The sequence below is a fragment of the Apaloderma vittatum genome, unplaced genomic scaffold (genome assembly GCF_000703405.1).
Source record: "Apaloderma vittatum isolate BGI_N311 unplaced genomic scaffold, ASM70340v1 scaffold2145, whole genome shotgun sequence".
In the NCBI taxonomy this organism is placed as follows: Eukaryota; Metazoa; Chordata; class Aves; order Trogoniformes; family Trogonidae; genus Apaloderma; species Apaloderma vittatum.
The window spans coordinates 40,347-63,934 of NW_009715289.1; the positions used below are offsets into that span (position 1 = coordinate 40,347).

The following is a 23,588-nucleotide window of genomic DNA, read 5'->3' on the forward strand; positions in this document are numbered from 1 at the left end:
AGGAGATTCTGTGATTCTTTGTAAGTGTTCCTGCCCAGCAATTTCTCCTTTCCTCAACTGCAAACTATTTATTTCCCTCCTTTCATTCACAGGCCAGCTCCATAAACAGTTAAAATACTTTTAAAAGGTTGTATTTATTTAAGGGCTGCACCAGAAGCCCTAAAGAAGGTCCCAAGCCACCCAGGCTTTGTTGAACCACAGCAATTTCTGCAGCGTGCCAGCACTCGCTCAGCCACCAAGCCACGCACTGCCCCTGCCCCAAACTGCCCAGAGTTTCTGATTAATGCCTCCTCTGTGCCGTTAAGCTTACGGAGGTGAAGCAACATTTTGCCTTTTGAAGCATCGGGGCTCACCCTCCTCTCCCACTTCAGAAGGAAACCGCTTCCCCTCCCGGCTCAACGGCAGCAGCGCCCAGCAAGGTCTGAGAAGCAGCTGTGCTGTTTTAACCAAGGAGGCTGAGCAAGGAGCTACTTTAGGATTCTTAACTCAGCTCCTAAACACTATCAACAGCAAGTTAAAGAATCCCAGCTGGCTAGACAAAAGCAGCCTAGGCAAAGGCAGGCCGAGAGGCAGCTGGAGGCACACAAATAACCTTGCAGTGGAAAAAGGTAGATATTACACCCCTCCCAGTTGCCGTTTGCCCACAAGGCTTGGGAGGGAGCAGTTTATCTTCCCATCAAAATTTCTTGCTTCCAAGCGAACCCTGTGTTGTTTAGTACTCCCAGATCAGGTTGGGGGTTTTTGGGTTTTTTTTAACGTATTTTATTTTGCAATGGAAACAAAGCTGAAAGTTTTGTTTAGACAAAAAAAGCTGGTCTGGTGTAAAAAGGAAATGGAGAAAAAGGCCTATAGAGTTTGGATGATCTCAGGAGAGAAAAGATCGAATCCAAATATAACCATAAAAAGAGAAAGAAGGGAAAAAAATGACAACTAAATGAAAGGTATTTGCTGTCTGTATTTGTTGCAAACTTCTCTCATATCCCTCTGCAATGGACTGTTTTTCCTAGCAGAAGAATTTTTCCACACATCTCAAAACAAATCGGATGTTCTGTTTCTTCTGGGTGAAACAAGGTTAGGGCAGGCTTTAAAAAGCTGGAGAAGGCAGGGCAGCTCGCTGCAGGGCACTATGAAGGAGGCAGAAGCATCAGCAGCAAAGAAAATAAAATAAAAGGGGTCAGAAAGGCCTGACAGCAGGAGGGAGCTTCCCTGTGCCCGGCCACTGCCTCCTCGCTGGCTGCACCCAGGGCCAAGCTCCAAACCCCAGCTTAGGGCACCCTGGTCCTGCCGTGCTCTTGTTGTTCCTGGGACTATTTGTCCTGCTGGCCAACAGAGAGGCAGCAGGGTGGCCAACTGGGAGATCTGCTTTCAGCATCACCTTGGCTATTGTTTCTGCGATACTGAATGTTTCCGTTTTTGCAGTTCCAGAACCAAAACAGGATTTAAACTGTTCATGGCTTTCACATGTAATAAGATGACTAATGTTGGTCCCAAACTGCTCCGACACGTAATCCTCAGTCAGCAGGTAAGCAAGCAGAGACTAGAAAAAAACAATTTTAAAAAAAGTCACCTGAATCCAGGCAGCAGAAGTAAGCATAATTTTACCAGTCATAGCCTCATCTCTTCTTGTCCAATTACTAGCCCAAAACAGCTTTAAATAAAGCTGCTGTGATGGCTTCTCTCTAAGAAAATATGCCAACAGATGGAAATAAACAGGGAAGTTCCTACTCAGTTCCCTTGGCAATCCCATAATATAACCTTCTTGGCCAATGAAGTTCTGGCTTCAACACTTTTAAAAAGTTTGCTGGGCTTTCCATCAGGAAAGGGTATCAAATCTCTACTGGAACAAAAATCCAATTTCCAGAATGGATATCTGTGCACTGATTTTGGCAATCAACTCGCTGATGTGTCCACCACCCTGATGTACTTGCAGCATGGGTGTGCTCTGCCTTCTTTTATCAAACCTGCTCTACCTTCTTTTATGTTGTTGTACAAGCTGAACTCAATTAACTGTTCACTTTGGCAACCCTTTTTAAAAATCTTTTCTTTTAATATAAACACATCTTTCTTGAGCACAGCTGTAGAAATCCATCCAATATACACCAGCTGTCTCACCAAGGCCTAATAATGCTATGGGTATCCCTTCTCTCTGATGGTAACATCTCAACAAACTGGGCCTAGGATTTAATTTACATTAATTTCCACAGTTGTATCATAGAATCATAGAATTGTCAGGGTTGGAAGGGACCTTAAAAATCATCTAGTTCCAGCCCCACTGTCATGGGCAGTGACATCTCCCAGTAGATCAGGCTGCTCAGAGCCCCATCCAACTGCTGCTTTACACTCAACCTCTGACAGATCAATCACGTAGGATAACCCCAGTGGCTGCAATGACCAGAACTGGGTCCTAAGGAAATCTGTTTTCCTGCAGACTCTTCCCAATACGCACAAAGACCCAACAACAACAGTTAGACGCACTCTCCATCACTTGCTGGCAAAAGTGGCACCTGGCTGTGCCTCACCCCAGCATCCAGCCCTTCCCGCTGCCACCCGGAAAAGGTGATGTGCCAAACTGAAATTGCCCGATGCGATTTCTGCTGGTATGTCCAAGTCTTTCTTTTCCTCCTCCACTGCTGAACTCCCAGCAAACTCTGGTCTCCAAGTACACAGCCTGCTGCTCTGCCCTGCTGAATATTACTGCATTTCCATGACTCCAGCACAGAGTCATCCAATTCTTCCTGTACAACAGCCACATTCACCTCTTCTGGTGATGGTGCTTCCCAGCTTCCTGTCATCAGGAAATCTAATTAGCAAATGCCTCTTTTTTTGTGCCAAGGTCATTACTAAAACAAGAGTCAACCTTTAGTCTTCAGAAGTCCATAAATGATTTGCCAGTTGACTGATCCTTTCCCTGTCAGTACCACTTGTTTGCATTGCCCATGCTGCCTAATTCCTCCCCACCTCACAATTCTATACCACATACTCACAAGATTAAATAATTGATTCCCATGTGGCATCCAAATAGATTAATTTCTTTCTGTAAGACATTAATTAGAACTCCAAAGAATGTGCTGGCAAAGGCAACGCCTTTGCTTTAGAAACCATATTCCACTTCATTCCACATTTCAGTTAGTCCCAAGTCTTTAACTTTTTGTCCATTGTAAACTTGCAAAACTTTGTGCACTGTTTAGATAAAATTAACGACTCCAGTTGCCTGGATCACTTTTCCTTTCCCCTTCGAAATACAGGCACATTCAACACAACTCACCATTCACATAAGACAACAGCAGACTCAATAAATTTTACTGGAAATTTCTGATTCCAACCCTGTAATTTCACGTACTGCTTCTTTCAGCATTCTCGGATGGAGATCATGCAGCCTTCCAGTCCCAATGCACGGAGGGCTATGCCTCCAACCTCATCTCTCAGCTGTATTCCTGTAATCTACCTTGCCTTTCCTTCTGATGACATACATCAGAATAACCAAGCAAAAAAAATAAATTTAAGTCATATCTTCATCAGTTTTAATATTCACTTCAATGATATGGCAGCACAGCCCTTGGCTATTTCATATCTTTTGCAATATCTTACTGTCCTCATCCACTGGCAATCTAATCTAAGAAGTACTCTTAAAAAAGTGTTTCAGTGCTTACATACAGTATTATGTATTTTCTGAAAGACACCCAGGTAGCACTCACGCTGCCTCTTTAAGCTGAACTACCGAACAGAAGCTAAAATTCTTGGCAATGATCCAGCAGAAAGTACTTTGAGAACAAGTCTAACAATTTCCAGTGGAACTAGGAAGGAAGAAGCACTTGAAAGCTGTATTTTAGAAAAAGGAACACATAAATACAAGGGTTTAGTGGATAAACACCATCCAGTGGGTTGCACTACAAAAAGTCATTTTACAGGTTAGAACTCCCAAGATGGTTACAGTCAGAATTAGAAGATTATATAGTCTGGGGAGAAGAAATTGAGATAGAAGGCATCACACGTAAAGTGAGACAAAATTTCTAAAACATACATACTACAGCTATACTTCTGTTGAAAACTATCATAAAAAAATATGCACATTGCATTGTGATATTACAGCCAGGACAGTGTACACACTGCAACCAACATCTTAGGATATGGATATAGCATCCAAGTCCATTACCTGTTCTAAGCAGTCTTAGCCAACCACTCAAACCCAAGAAATACAGAGCTGAAACATTTATTATGAGAAAAGAGATACCTAGCTACCTGGTTTGAAGCTTCAGTTTTGCCCTACTACTTTTAACTGGACATGAAGAGTTACCAAATCTCTTCGATTCAACCTACTAGGCTACAGAGGTAAGCTCCTCGTAGCTTTAGTTCAGAAATTGAAGAACATAAAACACTTGGAAACAAATAAAAGATGTAACTGCAAGGGAAGTTAAACCCATTTTCATGTCTGTGTGTAAAATATGGAAAGTTGCATTACCTTCTCTCACTTCCTACACCCAGCTACTTCCTCTTTCATTCAAAATTTTCTTGAAAATTGTGGATCCCACATAAAAATCATCATACAACACACGAGAATTTGTAATCTAGTGTGATTTTTGCCTATATATCCTATACAAAGAAAGTAAAATAACCACAAAGTAACCAGACAAAGGCAAAAACAAGAGTGCATGTACTGGTATTTTTTGAAGAGTAGACATATTTTCTTTCTGCCACCTAGTGACCAATTTATTCATGCATTTCAAACGCACCACAGTTATATGGAACACCATCAGGACTCTTTCTCCATCTGACAACGGCGGTGTTGCTAATCGCATTATTCCTAGAGACAGGTATTGTACAAGTCATGTTGTTGTGGGCTCCTTATAGTAAAGCCCTATAATGCTCATCACCGGAAAGCTTCAGGAGCAGAGTTCATCCTCATTAGAGCTCAGACTTTGAAGGCTGCCTTACACAAGCACATCTAGTGAGCCTGTCACACGCCACGACTCCAGTTCCCCGTATAGCTGGCAGAACTGTAAACAATTTCACAGATCTTCGCAAGCTTTTTATAGCTCCCAGGATGCACACTAGTTATTTTAAATCTTACTGATCCAGGGTAGAGAGATTTCAAAAACGATTAAACCTGATCTGTGCAGTGACTGAGTGGCACTGCTGAAAATGTGCCTGGCCCTACCTGCCGCTGGTAACAAGGGCTGGGATTACTTAACACTTTTTCTGCATATCAGAAAAGCAATTCATGATGGAAAAAGCATATCTTTGACTTCTTTTTGCACTACGAAGAAGTAACCTGTAATAGAAAGGTCGCAAAGGGACTAAGCAAATTCATTTGAAAGAAAACTGGCATAAACATTTTCTGATTCATCTACCAAGAACTGTAAAATACTGTGTGCCCTCATAGGGAGGGGCTTCTCATATCTCTATCAGGAAAGTAAAACTGCTTCAGTACACTCTCAATGTGCATCGTTTATACCACAGATTCCTTGGATTCCTGGCAGTGACGCCCCAGTTAAATTTAAAAATGCAAGTGTCTCAGAAACAGCAACTTGCACGCAGATTTTTTTTTTCAGCCACAAACCAGTCCAGCCTTTGACATCACTGCTTTATAATGAATCACTGTTTCTCCTTTTCTTTCACATCAGCACTGCTTCTTTTTCACAGGTCTTCAGAAAAAAAAAAAGAATTTCCAATTTATTCTAATTTATTTTATAGAATCATTTAAGTTTGAAAAGACCTTTAAGATCATCAAGTCCAACCGTTAACCTAGCACTGCCAGGTCCACCACTAAAATGCCTCTCTAAGCACCACATCTACATGTCCTTTAAATACCTGGGCAGCCTATTTCAATGCTTAACAACTCTTTCACTGAAGAAATTTCTCCTAATATCCAATCTAAACCTTCCCTGGCACAACCTGAGGCCATTTCTTCTTGTCCTGTCGCTTGGTACATGGGAGGAGAGACCAACTCCCACCTCACTGCAATCTCCTTTCAGGTAGCTGTACAGAGATAAAAGGTCTCTCCTCAGCCTCCTTTTCTTCGAGCTAAACCACCTCAGTTCCCTCAGCTGCTCCTCACAAGACTTAATAAATACAAAACTCTTTTCATAAACTAAAGAAAATGAAAGTTGCTGAGTTTGCTTTTATTACAGCTCCCTTACATAATTTTCAAATATCTAATTTCAAACAATTTGGTGCAGATTTACCCAGCATCAATGCATTTACAGAACTGTCCTGGACTTTCAAGCACACCTAAATTTTACTACAGTATGGCAGAGGCAATGGTTCTGTGGAACTCCATTCAAAATGCTTAAAGTCTACAGAAGAGTACTGGTCTCACTTTTGCACTTTTCACACGGAAATCTTTACAAAAGACCTGAATTAGACTCTTTCAAAAAATTTAAAAAGGAAAAAAAGCTGGGGGAGAAGAAGGGACTTTACGCCTGATTGACGCTGACAGATTAGAGTCAAGCCCATGGTCTAGCTGAGGTGATAAGAAATCCCCAGCAACAGGTCACCATATTTCCTCCCTATCAAAAAAATCACAAATCAAGATCGAGTAAACATGACAAAACGTTCCTTAAGTTGCTGTCATTACTACTAAATATCACCACGATACATGCCTTGTCCATGAGGCAAGTGGAAAGCACCAAGTTTTCTCACACGGGATTATTGTGGCTTTTTATTATTACCTGTATTAAGTAACTAAAACTAAGACTGCTTGCCTTTGTCACCCACTGCATCATCACTCCTCCCCACAGCCCGTTCTTTCCCACTTCTTACCTTGTCATCTCTTCCTCTAGCTCTAGATTCCCTTTCGCGGCTGCCTGCAGACTTCTCACCCTTGGATACCGCGTGTGCTCTGCCCGCCGGCCCACGGGGCTGCAGTCCTGGAGATTCTTTCCTCAAAGGCTTTACTTCTCGGTTGGGACGTTTTATTTGAGGTGGAACCCTAACAATAAGCAACCACAACAAAACCATGCTAAAAACAGTGAGAAAAGAGCGACGTTAAGAAGAAAGGATTCTAACATTTTATTAATTCTCTTAGGGCATTATTACTACTGCTTACAAGCCCCTAAGTCTTATCTCCCTATATCTGCAAATCCAGTAACATATTTCTACTTCTATCTGACACACAAAGTAATAAAAAAATACAAAAGGAAAAAAAGTTTCAACAGTGAAAAAAAAAGAAAATTTACAACACTATCAGATCAGTAGTCCTATTCAATCTCACAACAAACCAACACACATGTAAAAAAGAGGAAACAATATAGTAAAAATCTTCAAACTGTACTTTAACTTCAAAACAGGAGATTATATTAGGCTACATTCACATGCACAAATTCTACACAACCAGATGACATTCCTGAAAAGACAGGAAAAAAAACCCCAAAAAAGCACTAGCTAATAGCCTTGACAGGCGGCAAAACAAAGGAGGGAGAATTTTAAAACAATCCTCCCACCTCTGACTTCATTCCCTTGTGCGGAAATGTCAAAACAGAAAAATTGCCTAGAAAGCAAAAGCAAACAGCACCGAACTGCAATCACCTATACTTGTGTGCATCACCCACGATGTCAAAGAGAACTCAGCAGTGGCACGAGGAGGAAGAATTTGGTTGTAAGATGAGGTGTCACAGTCATTTTGCTTTAGAGATTGCACTTGAAATAAAGAACTAAAATAAACAGCCACGAATGTCACCCAACTTAGTGTCCCCAATTAAATCTTCTACTGTTTTTTGTTTTAAGTAACTCAAAATCTGCTAATTCCAAAACCAGTTTCCTGGACTATGTCTTAAATACATATTTAAACACACTGCTGGATACAACTGCTACATTTTGATTTGTATATATTTTCGTCAAACTAAACAGCACAGAAGAGTGGCTAATTTTCCTTTCTTATTTGCCCAAGATTTAAAACTCAGCTTAAAAAAGCTGGTGAACTATTGGGCCTTTAACTCTGAGAAAGATGCAAGTGTAAGTATATCTTGCACTTCAGGTAACATTACGGCAAAAATTTTGATAATAATTCCTACCACTCATAAAAGTAATCATCATTATTTTGTACTTAGACTCACAGGACTTATGGAAAACCAAAGATCTGTTTGTTTGATAATCATAAAGCACACAATGATTCTACAGGTGCTGGAGCGTGTCCCAAGAAGGGCAAAAAAGCTGGTGAAGGGTCTTGAGAATGAGTCTTAGGAGGAGCAGCTCAGCGATCTGGGGCTGTTTAGCCTGGAGAACACTGAGAGGAGACCTTATTGCTCTCTACAGCTAGCTGAAAGGAGGTTGCAGCAAGGTGGGGATGGTCTCTTCTCCCATTTAACAAGCAATAGGACAAGAGGAAATGGCTTTAAATTGTGCCAAGAAAGATTTAGTTGGACATTAGGAGAAATTTCTTTACTGAAAGAGTGGTGAAGCATTGAAACAGGCTGCCCAGGTGACTGACAGAGTCACCATCACTGGAGGTATTTAAAGGACACGTGGATGTGGTGCTTAAGGACATGGTGTAGTGGTGGACCTGGCATTGCTGGGTTAACAATTAAAGGTCTTTCCTAACCGAAATGATTCTATAAATTTACAACTAAACTTGGTAATTCTTTCTGTGAACCAGGATCTCTCATTTTACTTTGCTTATGCGAGTATATACACATTAAAACTCTTTGTCATTACAATGTTAGAAAAATGTTGGCATGATATATGTTTTTCTTGGTTTAAAATTGGATTTGTTGTTTCCAACAACCTGTTTCAAGTTCTATTAGGGTGAAAATAGGGATTTCAGAAAATGTAGAGGCATCTATTTTGAGAAAACTACTAGCTAACTAAAGCTACCTTAAAGGTGTTTATAGAAGAGAAACATCAGGTATAATATGTTTAGCAATAAAAGTAACCAATGGATTAAACACAAGTCATATCATCCATAGCTAGGTAGTGATTTCTAACCACCATATCCTTCAAGATCCTTCAGTTCCAGCTCCTTATTGACTCCCCAGCCATCAGTGAACTCAACTGCTTAAACAAACTGAAATGGTATCTCTCCAGCAGATTCTGGTTCTAGGCACTTAGCCAATCACTCCTACTAGAATAAAGGAGTGACTTTCTTTAGAACTTTAGTAATAAATCTGACTGTTGTCTAATTAGTTTTTTCCCAATGAAATATTTATTCTTTATCACAAATGACTTTGAGGTAAATTAAATGTGATTTTCATGTTACAAATGCATTCAAAAAAAAGGACACAAAATTATGACGACTCAAGTTTTTCGTACCAACTCTGCTTGAGCCTCTCATTACCTGTGTTCAGCTGGAACAGGAGGGGGCCAAACAGCAGGATCTCTAAAAGGCTCATCTTGACAGGATACAGGGATATCTGCAGGTCTGTCCATTTTAAAACTCTCTAAAGTGTTGACAATGCTCTTAACTTGTTCATATTCTTCAACTAATTCTTGTCGGACCTTGAGAAATACATAAATTATTTAGAAGTTGTTACACTTAAAACCTTTTTTTTTTCCTAAACCACTGAAAGTACCTCAAAACATAAAGCAGGGACTCCCAAGCTTTTCCATTCACAAACCCCAGACCTACCAGGCTGACAATAGATTTTTAACAACAGTATAAACAATTCAATCTCTGTTTAGTTAATTTTCCTGCCTGTTGGTGTCATGACCACACAGGATTGCTAACGCAGGGATCACTCTTCCGTAATGTGCTGATGCTTAGATTTACGTGTGCATGTTGACACATAATGCACACACACACACTTTTATACTAGTAGGGGTGCTGTTGGCAGATCTTTAACATATTTGCTACTGTTCTGGCATAAAAGAACTTCTCTGATTATAGTCTCCAAGGTCCTAGTTATAAAATTGGCTAAATCACTAAAGTGTAATATTACGAAATCAGCTCTGTGAGGGTCACAACATCATCATATGGTGAAAGCACAAGTCAGTTTTTTGGTGGATTGCAAAGATTAGAACAGAAAATGGCATCTTTAATACCCTACAGCGTAAGTTCAAATGACAAGTAACGTCAATGAAATAAAAATGAGCGGATATTACGCCTCAGAAAGAAATCAGGTTGCAGAATTATGCAACTGAATTTTATACTTGAAGTTTCTATTACAACTATTGAGGGAATTGGAACTACTACAATAATTTCAAGATTATTTACTTGACATTTGTTTATTTCAATTTTCTTCCATGAAGCCTAGAAAAAAAAAAATCCCTGTAAAAATTTGCTGAGTTTAAAGCAATAATGGCTTATTACAAGCTCAAGCTTTGTATGCTATAGTCACCAGTTTTCAGTATATGCCAGCAGCCAAAAACTGCATTGTGCATCCTTGCTCAGAAAAATAAGCTTTCAGTGCATTAGCTTAAGATGTGCTAGGATTCACCTGAGTGCACTTGTACTGCATCTTACCAGTCTTCCACCTACCACTCAATGATGCTTTCCATCCTGTGGGATCAACTTCCATGCTCACTCTGCTTTTTACCTGCTGTAAGGTCACAACACCCACACGGCACCTCTTCATTGAAGTGTCGGTGCGCAGCTAAAGCTAATCCACATATTACTGTGCACACCTGGAGATCAGTATTGGCACTCTGCAGCCAAGATTACCTTAGGCCAATGTGAATCTTACTTGTTACAGGCTCGCAGCTGGAGCTAGAGACATCCTGAACCTTTCCATACCCTTGAAAGGCACGTAGGCTCTAAAAGCTCTCGTGAAGAAACACTATGGTGAGGATATTCACAGGCTGCCTGCCACCAGGCATGCTACCGAATCAACCTACAACATTCACTGCAAGCCTGAAGCAAAAGCCAGAATCTGAACTCAGCGTAGAAGAAAGCCAAGGAAAGACACCAGGCACCCAGCTGTGCTCACATCAGGCGTCCCCTGAAAAAAAAGCTGGGAAAAATATTGCCTGGAAATGCTGGAACCAGACTTTACTTTGTGGCAAACACAGGAAGGCAACTGAGGACAAAAGCAATAGATGTCAACAATGTTGCCCGAAATCCAGACTCTCTTTGCTGCGCAGATCCTGAGCAGATTCCAGGTGATTGAAAGGATGAGCAGAATGGAAGTCTGCACATCCAGCCTGTTTGCTGAGGTTATAAATACAGCAACAGCAGATCAGGGAACTACTAATAGACAGCATCACACCTTAGGACTGTTCTTCCTAATAGTGCTTATCGGTTAAAAGCCTGAGATCTTCCTATCTTCCTGTGTGCTTGGAAAGAAACCACAATGGGTACGCGCAGGGTGCGACGTCTTGTCAGCACAATTCTGAAAAGCGCCTCTTCCAGTCTGATTGTAACCTACCCATCCCATTTCTCTCTCACACTCTCATTTCCCCTCTCAGAGCAGCATCTCTCCTCACCTGCCCTGCTCTACATATTCAAAGCAGCACCAGCAGCTCCTCTGCTTTTGCTGGGGCAACTTCAAGACAGAAAGCGCTCCCTGACATATCCATTTTCTAGGTATGGCGTATAAAAGACAATGATTAAAGGTCAGCACTCAGCAACAAACGTACATCACCTCTTTCTGGGAGCTACAGTTCTCCTTAAACACTACCAGGTACACCTCACAGCACTGTATGTCCTGCTCTGTAATATTTTCCAGGAACTTCCCCACCACAAGGACAAATTTCAGCAGCACAGAGAAATTCTTCTCTGGTTTAAAACTTAAACCTTGTTTAAGAAGAAGAATATATATGACTGTTGTCAGCAAGATGCTGGTAAAGACAGAGGTGAAGTGAAGTGTAAATCCCCAAGGCCCTGCACAGGTCTAGCAGCACTGCATTGGATACACCTTGAGCTCTGAGTGCATCTGTACAACAGGAGCTTGAGGTATGGGAAGAACTTGATTATTTCACAGGGCAAAGCAGTCTTCTTGCTTGTTCCAGATGGGGCAGCTGTATCTTTCCAAAGACACAGGATATCCAGCTCAGGCAGGATTGCTCTGGTAAAGACAGTGAATGCTTGACATGCCCACCTCCCACCCTGCTTTGCTCTCTTTGCTTTCTCATCATACAATCAGCAGAAACATCCCCCAGTGCAAGAACTTCCAGCTGAGTTACAAATGCGGTTGATTACTAACTTGGTTCCTTCAAACTGTCTAACATGCACCCCTCTTATCCAAAAATAAATCCAGCCAACAGCTGCTGTGAGGTACAAAGGAATGATACAGCTCAAATCCTCCAGGGCACTGCTCCACAAGAGACAGCCACTTCCCACTCCAGTGCTCCAGGAGCATGCAGAGAAGTTGGCTGAAAACAACTGGCCAGCACTGAGGGATGGAGTGTTGTCATGCAGCAGTCTGGACCAGCAAGCAGGACGGTATCTGAAAACTGAGAAGAAGTGAGCCTTTGATGCCTTGGAAGTTGCAAGTAGACTAACAGCTGTTGGCCATCTTTTATCCAGACCTGAGGAGACCAAACTCTGAAATGCACGCTCTTACCACTCAGTCAGTACCTGGCAAACCAACCAACAAAAATCCTCAATGTACTCAAACAACAGGGCCACAAAGGAAAACCAGCTGATAAATTTCTAGAGGCCTGAAAGAAACCAAGTCAGATGAAACAGGTGCAGAAAATAAATTTCCCGGATACAAGCCAAGAAGGGCTGTGCCACAATTACAGAGGTGAGTGAGCAGTGTCTTTCAGTGATCAGTGCTACTCTGAAGCAACCTCAGAAGGCTGCAAACCAGAAAATCACTGGTCTAGACTCACTCAGTCTCTTTGCCCCCATCACACCCTCTCCTTGGGTGCTAGAGTCCTCAGGGGACTCCAGCTCAGGTTGTAGAGAACCTGAAGAAAGCTTTTAGGTTATTCGTGTTTAAGCAATTTCAGAAGATAGCATGGCCTGAATTAGCAGCTCACTGCCAGATAGGAAAACCTTGCTTCTCCCCACTTTTTCTCCCCAACCACACTCTGCCGCTGCTCTTCTGGATTCAGTTCTGACATCTCCATACAATAACCCAACTTGGTAAAATGGCAGGAAATTACCCTAGGATTAAAAAAAAATTAATAATAAAGGGTAAAAAGAAAATAAAGGACACTTTTGCTGGTCTAGCAAGCTGCACTGGCTTCCTACTCTGTGTTGAGGTAAATCCTAGGACAAGGAACAGCAGGATGCAGAGGATGGAGAGAAGCTGGTGCAGCTGGAGGGGAGAATCATAGAATCATAGAAGCACAGAATCATAGAACAGGTTTATTTGGAAGAAACCAAGACTTATGGGAGAAGAGATGGGAAAGAGCTTGGCTCCTCTGGGTACAGCAGGGCGTTAGCTGGGTTTGGCTACGGTGTGAAACTGCCTGCTCTGGTACACCAGCCACATCACCGGCTCCACAGAAGCAAAATCGTGAATATTAGGTGATGCTGGAAAGCCCAATAAAAAGCCTTTCAGCCCAGGGGGTGGCCCCACAGCTTTATTCTGACATTCTAGGCCTAAGGATTTACAGTAAGCAAGCAGCAAACACATCCTAACATGCAGTTATAAAATACAGTGACCATAAGTTGAGCTCACTCTGTCTTAGTAGTAATTCCAAAAACCATTTCAGGAAGTTCCTCTCTATTTCACAGTCTGGCAGCTGTTGTACCTTTGGCACCACCAGCTTTTATTTGCCATGTTAGAGTTTGTATTTCTACACAACCTCCCATAGCAGTAAGCATAGGAATTTGTACCTTGGTAAACACAAATAATGTGTGGGTTGGTTTTTTCTCAATTATATCATGCTGGAACAAAACCAATCAAGTTTCTGTAAAAGTGTTTTCCAAACTTGAAATTACTGCCTGCAATTAGTGCTAGTTATTCAACAAGCTGTTTCCAAAAAAAAAGGAAGAATTGCCTAAATCATATCCAAAATGGATGCCCTGTAACTCAGTCCAATCCCATGGAGTCAAAGCTCCTCATAAGCTACCTGCAGAACATTCCTTCATTACTGATGAAGTAACCCATGCAGTGCTAATAGAAAAGGCATGAAGCAAAACCCCCATAAGCACAGACTGACTATACTCTTCAGGCAAGAATACAGTGCACCTAATCACCTGCTCCAGTAACCATGGTCAGTAAGGGTGCCTTGCTGGCTGCTCCAAGCGCTCTGAGAATCACTGAACTCCTGCCTCACCTCTGGCTGAGGCTCCTGTGCTCTCGGATCCTGCGCAACACAGAGCACACGGTTGTAACACGCAGCAGGTTTTGCTCGACAGCCGCTGGCCTTGTCATAAGCCAGTACTATCTCCCGGGGGCACGCTCCGCTGTCATTCTGCAGCTGCTGAGCTGTCACTGAAGCAGCTCTTTCCTACAAGCCAGCTGTCTAGTAAAAATACTGCAACAGCCAAGAAACTCTCTCAGAATAAACAGGGGGAATGTCAACACAAGTAAAGTTCACGGTAGCAGTCATGAGAATAAACCTACCTTTTCTTGTTGTTAAGTAGAAAGAGACATGAGTTGCTTCTGATTTTAAATCCTTCCAGCCTCAGCCTGCATTTACATGGACAAATATGCCTACACATCAGTCAAATCTCAAAGTACGACAAAAAAGTAACTTTTTCAAATGAGCTCAGAGGCCCAGAAGTGAAGATAAGAATGGAGCCACACTCAGCCACCCACGAGCAAGCTGGGAACTCCCTGGACGCAAAACAAGTAAGGGTATCAAGAGCAGGTCATCTTTGATATTCCCAAGCCAAACTAGTTATTAGACAATCAATGACAATGAATTTTCCAAAGCATCAGAGGAATTCTCAGGTTGTCACGCCACTGCTTTGGTGGACCCTCCAGGATGCATCTTTTGCCCCTCCAAAGTTTTGCAGGTTGTGCCAGACTAATATTACAATCTCTCTCTCCCAGTCAGTGCTGCTGATTTTGGAGTTTCAGAAGCAGTACTGCGTCAAGTGGAACTGAGCCAGTCAGTTGTTCCCAGGGGAGCAGATGAAACACATTCACATTCCTCCTCCTCCTACCACCGCCAAGTCCCCTTGAAACCAGAGTGCCCAGTTGCAAAGCTGAAGCTGTCTGACTGCAGCATGACACACAAGACACCAAATACTTGCACAGAATATCTCTCTGTCTAGACCAACCTGCAGAAATTGGAAAACAACGAAACCTAAGCAAAGAGAGGTAGCTCAAGAGTGTTTGGGAGCCTGATGCAAAATCCCAACTACTTCTGGTTCACCTCTGCTCTACATTGCTCAATAAATTGCTGGAAAAATCCCGTGTAGTACACAAGGCAACAAAACAGATCTACCTAGCATGAGGCACCTATTCTGGATGGAGAACCCACTGCAGAGAACTGACCAGACAGGGAGAACAACAGTTCATGTATTGGTGAGTCATGAGCTGGTCAGCTGCAGAGCCACAGCCGTAATTACTCTTTGAGATGTTACTGATACAAACATTCCTATTTTATGAGGGAACATGTGGACCTGAAGGTGAGTTCACTGCCTCCAAAGTACCAAAAGGACAAACACCCTGTTCGCGTGCTGCACGTAATGTACAGAAAGGAAGGGCATGCTTCATACTGCCAAATCCCCTCAGCAATCTGCGTCCCAGGAGTCCTTCAGAAGGTCCAAGATTGTGAATTTGCATGCAGACAGTATGTCTCCGAGAAGAAATGGTTTAATTAACATTCATCTCCTTCAAGCACTTATCTACATGGACATTCACACTGTGGGTGGCTCTCAACAATAAAAGCTCTACCTACCTAGTGTCTGCTAGAGATTGCTAAGCTTCACCTCCAAAAGGTACCAGTGGTATTTTCATCCTCAGAGGATGGAGAAACTGAAGAAGCTAAAGAATAGGCTAGTTCCATATGCCAGAGGAGACAGAATTTCAGGTGAAAGTCAGTTACATTCATCCCCTTAACGATAACCTAAGTGTTGCTTTGCTTCTCATGCCAATTGCAAGAAGCATGCAGGTATGGGCATCTTTTGCTTCTGCCTACTACTGGTACCAAATGGATTAGACCTGAATTTTGCTGAACTTAACATAATAGGTACAGCATAAGTCTTTCATGAGAATGATCTAAAAATAACCACTAAATATTATTTTAATATCGTGAATGAGTGTTTCCTGCGATTCAACTTTTGGTTTATCTTTTTTTCAGAACAGGCTGTCTGTCAGACAGCTACTGAATGTGACTGACAGTTTGGATATAGCTGCTGTTCAAGCTGGAAAGCAGTGCTAACATCCACGTCATAAGATTTCCCCTTAGTCTGTCTCAGGGAACGAGAAGGCAGGTCTACTTCTGTAGGTCTCACCAAACAATTCTGTGGAGAAGCTAGTGGTTCCAGGGCTGCATTGTTTGCTCTCAGGGCTATATAATTTTGTCCGACAAATGAATGAGAAGGCAAACAGCCTGAGGATGAAGCAGTTCTTTTTATTTTCAGTCACACTTCTTACGCTTCAGTGTTTGTCCCTGAGCCGAGACTGACACCAGTAATAGCAAAGTGATATTCTGACAAAGCTCATCTGCCACTGCTGTGGTGGGAAGTTTCAGAATGAACATGAGCGCAGAGCGTGACAGACACTACCCCACCTGCTGCTGATCTTTCTAGGGATAGTTCTCTCTGCCACTGCAGAGGCCATTCTGGTTTTACCCAAAAAGGGATAATTTTTGAGAAGGTACCAACTTCAGATCCTCTGCTAAGGAGCCAGCTGCCCTTCCTAGGGAATAATCCTGGAAACTGTGTTAACAGTCTTTTTTCACTTGAGGCTTGTCTCCAATGTGCAGCATGTGTTCCACTGTGCACAGGCTTCTCTGAAGCAGTTCAAACAACACACAGCATCATGAGACTCGCAGTAACCTTTACAAGATAAGAGCTCTTAAAAGTTTAATGGATGAATCAGTGTCATTGGAGGAAACACTGAATACTAGAAGCAAAGGCGATGCAGGAATCATTTGCAGAATAAGGAAAACCTCATGCTCTACCTTCACCTCAAGTTTGTCAGGAACTAAGGACACACGTGGGGCATGAACAACTGTGTCAGTACGGCCCGAGGTGGGGAAGAGCTCGCACGAGAATATCTCCTATACAACATTCAGCTTATTACATGACCAGGAAAGTTAAGCACTACCACTGCTGTTTGCACACACTCGTTGTTTTCTGACAAGCTCCTAACAAGCAGACAGACTTCTACAGTTCCATGATAATGAAGTATGAATAGCACTGTCATTACAAAACGATTGCTAACAGTGTTGTAGCTATCAGCACACAAAATACTCCACCAGGGTCAGATATTTCAAGAACAAAACCATAAACAAAGCATCGAGTGTAATTAAAAGGAAAAACTTACTTCTGTTTTTAAGTGACATCATTTAAATGTATGATATTTAGAAGAACTCTTCTTGAAATCATTTCTCCAACTACTTGCTGCAAAATTGTATCTTTCATAGCAGCTATGTTTTTCTTACAAAATATCATATTTATGCAACATGAATTCTTTATTCTGGAATACACCTATACATGTTTATCTTCCAGTTTTATTCTTTGTTATGAAACACATTTTGTACAACGAAAAATGTGACCACAAAATGTCATGAGTACTTAAATACTGAAAGTGCTAAATGAGGATTCTTACATTCCACCTGAGGATTACATTCCTGGTTTTGACACTACTCTGCTCACCAGGAAGATGCATGTGTGCAAGACTTGGGCTTGGAGTTTTAGAAACCTGATCCAAATTTCCACACTACAGCATTATAGTTAACCACTACACAGATAAACATTCTAGGGATGCTAACCCACCCAATCACATCTTAGTTTACTGGACAGAACAGCAAAAGGAAGTCCTCAGCAAGACAGTTTTTCCACAGTATGCAATAACACACAAACAGATCAGTGATTAGCCAGACATCCTAAGCGAAAACAATAAAAAAAAGATTCAGTTAGAACACACAAATTCCTTCTGAACATACCACAAAAATTATTTTCCCATAAATATCAACAAAATCTTGCAAAAAAGTTGTAAACATAAATGACATATACGTCCTCTATATCTTCAACAGGTTTGGGAAATGTATTTTGTTTTTTTCAAATGTCAACTAATAGAATAAAGGCAATGTTATTTTACTCTACCTGTTGCCATTTGCCTTTAATTGCTGGATCTCTGATCGACTGGCAATGTCTCTGGATTTGCTGGATGACACCTTGGTAATACACCATAGAAGAGTCATAATTCCCAAGGAGTGCATATTCTCTTCCTTTTTTGGCATTATCGCAAATCTCTGCTAAATTCATCTTCACTCAGAAATCTAAAAGACAACATAATCATCAGAAAAATGAATTTTACATGCTGCAGAATAATTCAGGCCGTGACACTTCAGTTTTGCTTTTTCTCTCATAGCTGAACTGTATCTTTCCACTCCCACTTCCCATCCAGTCACCCTCTTTTTCATCCATTTAGCTCAAAAGTATCCCTTTACTAGGCTTGAGATCATGAATCGTAACTCTTTTAGAGTGATAAAAAACAGAACTTCTTTGCTGTTTTTCCCTAATTCTGTTAATGTAAGAAAATTAAATGCCCCGCCCACACTGAACCTAACAAGACAAACTTTAATTTGTAGATCACCACAATGTCATAGAATCACAGAACGGCCTAGGCTGGAAGGGACCTTAGAGATCATCTAATCCAACCTCCCTGTCATGGGCAGGGACGCCTCTCAACTAGATCAGGCAACACATGGGGACCGAGCGGGGATATATTAGCAGCCATCAACCCATGAATCATGAATCACATGAGGCATGAAATTGCTCTGAATACTGTTGTATTACATATGTGCCTAAATGTGTCAGCCAGCATCAGGGTAGTCTGCACTTAGCACTTTCAAGAGCCCTCACCCCAACGAGATTACAATATGGCTGAATGACAGCTCCACTATAGACAAAGTTGACAGCTGCATACTGTTTAAATATTCTTTCAAAGTACTCCAAAATCCACATGGGGACTTGGATTTTTTCATTAAATTTACCATTTCATTTTGGGATTTATGGCAGTTAACAGTCCAAATTTAAGATTCCTCAAAACAGTCATTTCCAAAGTACCAACCTTTCCCTAGCTCCCCCCAAAAAATTTAAGATTTACAGATTTTACTGATCTTTTTAGACTAGTAGTAAATGGCAGCAAGATTTTATTGCAAACCCAGAGTCTAACTTTCCCCAGTAACCATTCAAGCAATATCAATCAATAAATTCAAAAGTAAGATATGTTCTACAGCTATGTTTGTATTTAAGGTTCAAGGTGGAAGCAGTGCCTGCCCCTTTGTCTGAATCCCACATGGCTCAAAGTCTAGGTCCTTACCACACAAAAAGAGCATCAGTTCCTCTTCCTTGTCCTCTGACACTACCAGGGTCCCTGGCACTCAGTCAGCTATAAACCTCTGGAAATAAAAAAATAAAAAATTACAATCCATAGTTATGCAATGCAGAGTTGCACTGACCAAAAGACAGGAGGGCTGCTCAGGAGGGTTGTCCAATAGCTGCATCAAAGATTTGGCAAGACCAAGATGGTGGAAAAGAAACAGGGAAGGAGGGACACAGCCAGATGGAGAGAGAGCAGGGCCTTGCACACCACACGGTGCTGGGTGCAATGCTGAAGAAGCCCGGGACACGGGGTTGCACGTAGTAAGAGCAGGTGGTAGCAGAGAGAAGTCAGAACAGGCAGAAACAACCTTTTAGAGCCTAGTGGGTTATAAAAATGTTAGTAGTTTTTATAGAACAGGCAAGACAAGATCAAGATGACGTTAAGAAGGATGTATCTTATGCGTTTGTATTCTCATGCTTAGCAAAATTCAAAACTCTGACAGTGAGCTGAAGCACAGAATCACAGAATGTTAGGGGTTGGAAGGGACCTCTGAACACCATCTAGTCCAACTCCTTGCCAGAGCAGGATCACCTACAGTAGGTCACACGGGAACACGTGCAGGTGGGTTCTGAAATGCTCCAGAGAAGGAGACTCCACAACCTCTCTGGGCAGCCTGTGCCAGTGCTATGTCACCCTCACAGTAAAGAATCATTTCCCTATGTTTAGGCTGAACCTCCTGTTTCCCAGTTCGTGACCATTGCCCCTTGTCCTGTCCCTGGACACCATTGAGAAGAGTCTAGCCCAATCCTCCTGGCACCTGCCCTTTAGATATTTGTAAGCATTGGTAAGAACATCCCTCAGCCTCCTCTTCTCCAACCTAAACAGACCCAGCTACCTCAGCCTTTCCTCATGATAGATGGTCCAGTTCTCTCATCACCTCAGTGGCTCTGTGCTGGACTGTCTCCAGTAGTTCCTTGTCCTTCTTGAACCAAGGAGCCAAGAACTGGACACAGCACTCCAGGTGAGGCCTCACCAGCACTGAGTGGAGGGGGAGGATAACCTCTCTTGACCTGTTGGCCACTCTCTTCTTAATGCACCCCAGGATGACATTGGCCTTCTTGGCCATGAGGACATATTGCTGGCTTATGGTCAGCCTGTTGTCCACCAGGACTCCTGGATCCTTCCCCCCACAGCTGCTCTCCAACAGGTCAGTCACCAACCTGTACTGATACATGGGGTTGTGTTTCCCCAGACACAGTACTTCATGCTTGCCCACATTCAATTTCATTAGGTTCTCTCTGCTCAGATCCCCAGCCTGCCCAGGTCATGCTGGATGGCAGCACAGCCCTCTGGTGTGTTGGCCACTCCTCCAAGTTTTCTATCACCAGCAAACTTGCTGAGGATACACTCTGTCCATTCACCCAGGTCACTGATGAATGTATTGAATAGAGCTGGGCCCAGTATCGACCTCTGGGTGACGCCAGTAGCCACAGGCCTCCAACTAGACTCTGCCCCATTGACCACAACTCCCTGAGGCCTGTCCTTCAGCCAGTTCCCAATCCATCTCACTGCCTAAGCATCCAATTCACACTTCTTCAGCTTGGTCGTGAGGATGCCATGGGAGACAGTGTCAAAAGCCTTGCTGAAGTTGAAGTAGACCACAGCCACTGCCCTCCCCTCATCTACCCATCTAGTTATGCCTTCATCAAAGGCCACTGAATTGGTCGAGCATGGCTTCCCCCTGGTGAATCCATGTCGACTACTCGTGATAACCCTCTTTGCCTCTTTTTCCTTCTTTTGAACACATATCCACATGACCCTCATTCTGCCCTCCCTGAACGCTGCCTATAGCAAGCACATGCTCTGCAGGTTAGTGGTCCCAAACTGATGGTCCTCACTGCTGCATGCAGCTCCACGAGGTCTACTCTGCCACCTCCTCGCTCCCGCTCTGTGCAACAGAGCCACAGACACCTCCTGCCCTCACGTAAACCTCCACATGGCTGAAGACTCATGGCAAGAACACGCTGTTGTCCCACAGCTGGCACTGCACCAAGCACAGCAAGATGTGTCAGGGCTTACTTGTCCTCATGCTGTGACACACAGTTCAGCTTGCAGATCATTCCCACCGGCTGCTATAAACTTCTGGAGAGGAGCAGAACTAAGGTGGAAAGTGTAACGACCTTAATTTTGTTTCTTCTCGGTGCTGAGGGATGGCAGGATACATCATTGGAGAGCTCTAGTTCTGTGGCAACTAAGACAATCTAATTTTAAAATACAGAAGATGGTAACTGATAGGAAAAAAAAATGTCAATCACACTGCACTGAAAATGGAAAACAAGATAGGAACTGACTATAGGTTACAACCCATTCGGATCTGATGAGTCAATGTATAAATGAACAAAACACCACCTGGGGCAGAATTCATTGCCCCATCTTCAAACACATCCAGGTTAGAATCTGCTACCCAACCAGCTTGTAAGGAAAATCAAATCCCTGGAGGTTTTCCTCGCACATGGCAAAAAGAGAGTACATAAAACATTTCTCAGGAGCCGCTGCACTCAATTCCTAGAAATCCATGAAATAGAACACAGTACTTTAGCAGTGTGTTGGGTTTGCCAGGCCAGATTTCAGTGGTGGAAGGGCTGTAGGGGTGGCTTCTGCAAGAAGCTACTAGAAGTTTTCCCTAGGTCTGATAGAGCCAATGCCAGCCAGCTCCAATGATGGACCCACTGATGGACAAAGCTGAGCCTGTTAGTAATGATAGAATAGGAGCGCCTCTGTGAAAACATATTTAAAAAACACAGGAAAAGAACTCGACACACAACAACTGGCAGAGAGAGAGAGAAGAGTGAGAATATGTGAAGACACTAAGGTCAGTAAAGAAGGAAGGGAGGATGTGCTCCAGGCACTGGAGCAGAGAGTCCTCCAGGTCATGGTGAAAACCATGGTGAAGCAGGCTGTCCCTCTGCAGCCCATGGAGGTGACGGGATGTAATGTCCACCTGTGGCCCATGGAGGACCCCACGCTGGAATGGGTGGATGCCTGAAGGTGACTGTGACTCTGTGGGAAGCCCACGCTGGAGCACATTGCTGCCAGAACCTGTAGCCTGTGGAGAGAGAGAAGCCCACACCAGAGCAGGTTGGCTGACAGGACTTTTGTGACACCGCAGGGGACTCGTCCTGGAGCAGTCTCCCCCTGAAGAATTGCACCCCATGGAGAGACTCACGTCGGGGCAGTTTGTTAAGAACTGTGTCTCATGCTAGGACTCACATTGGAGAAAGTGTGTGAAGATCGTCTCCTGTGAGAGGGACCCCACAATGGCCCAGGCAAAACGTGAGAAGTCCTCCCCTGGAGGAAGAAGGAGAGGTGGAGACAACATCGGATGAACTGACTGCAGCCCCACTCCCTGTCCCTCTGCGCTGCTCGGAGGGGAGGAGGTGGATAAATTCGGATTGATGTTAAGTAGGAGAAGGAGGGAAGGGTGGGGGGAAGGCACTATTTTTACGATCTGTTTTGATTTCTCATTACTCTTCTCTGATTTGTTTCTTAATAAATTTATCTAATTTCCCACAGATCTAGATGAGAAGGGAGAGTGATAGAGTGGCTGTGGTGGACACCTGGCCACCAGCCAGGGTCAAACCACTATAAGCAGCCTCTTCTATGTGTTTATTACAGATCATTCCCACCCTGCAGGTGTGTGTTTTCAACTCCCTTTTGCCTTAAGGGGGCTGACACTCACATCCATCTCCCCTTAACCCCAGAAGAGTGCCCTGCTTTCTGGAGGAGACAACCTCCATGTCCTTGGTGGAAGCTGAGCCAACCCATGGGCAAGACACAGGAGCCATGTAAACACGTGGTCTCTCCTGAAGGGCAGTTAGTGCAGGTTGCTGGGAAGCAGGAGGCAGAAAAATTTACCTGGTCTTAAAACTTCAGGGAGAAAGCATCTGAGAATCTTCCTCTAGGAACCAGGAGTTTGGGGGTTTCTGGCCTCATGCTGGTGACACTGAAGCTTAAGCAAGAGCTTGATGCTCAGTGTGTCGCACCGGAGAGCTTCTAAACACTGACAGGCACTAAAACTTGGGAGCATACAGGGAGCCTGGCGGATGCAGACTGATGTACCTACCAAGCGGTCGATGCCTCCAGAGCTAGGCTGACAAAAGCATCTAGATCTCTTACTTGGATGTAGGCACTTGCAATTTTTACTTCTCACCTACCCTAAGCAACAAATCAGGTAATATAGTTTGAGAAGTTGAATATAACATCATGCATATACCTGAGACATGTCTGAAATAGCAATTTAGGACCTTCATCCTA

The 23,588-nt window shown here is 43.0% G+C and overlaps 1 protein-coding gene across 2 annotated transcripts in view; it reads right to left on the minus strand.

The window, feature by feature from the left end:
• KATNAL1 (katanin p60 subunit A-like 1) overlaps nucleotides 1-18,211 on the minus strand; it is a 32,633-nt gene extending 14,422 nt beyond the window's left edge. Inside the window, exons 1-4 of one of the 2 annotated variants that reach the window (XM_009869060.1) lie at nucleotides 18,050-18,211; nucleotides 9,269-9,429; nucleotides 6,760-6,928; nucleotides 367-387 (exon numbers count right to left, since the gene is read on the minus strand). In XM_009869060.1, coding sequence (XP_009867362.1) covers nucleotides 367-387; nucleotides 6,760-6,928; nucleotides 9,269-9,429; nucleotides 18,050-18,211 — 513 coding nt within the window. Of the gene's footprint in view, nucleotides 1-366; nucleotides 388-6,735; nucleotides 6,929-9,268; nucleotides 9,430-18,049 lie in introns of both variants that reach the window. The other variant, XM_009869059.1, reaches the window with a different exon arrangement.
• Nucleotides 18,212-23,588: the final 5,377 nt, after the last annotated feature.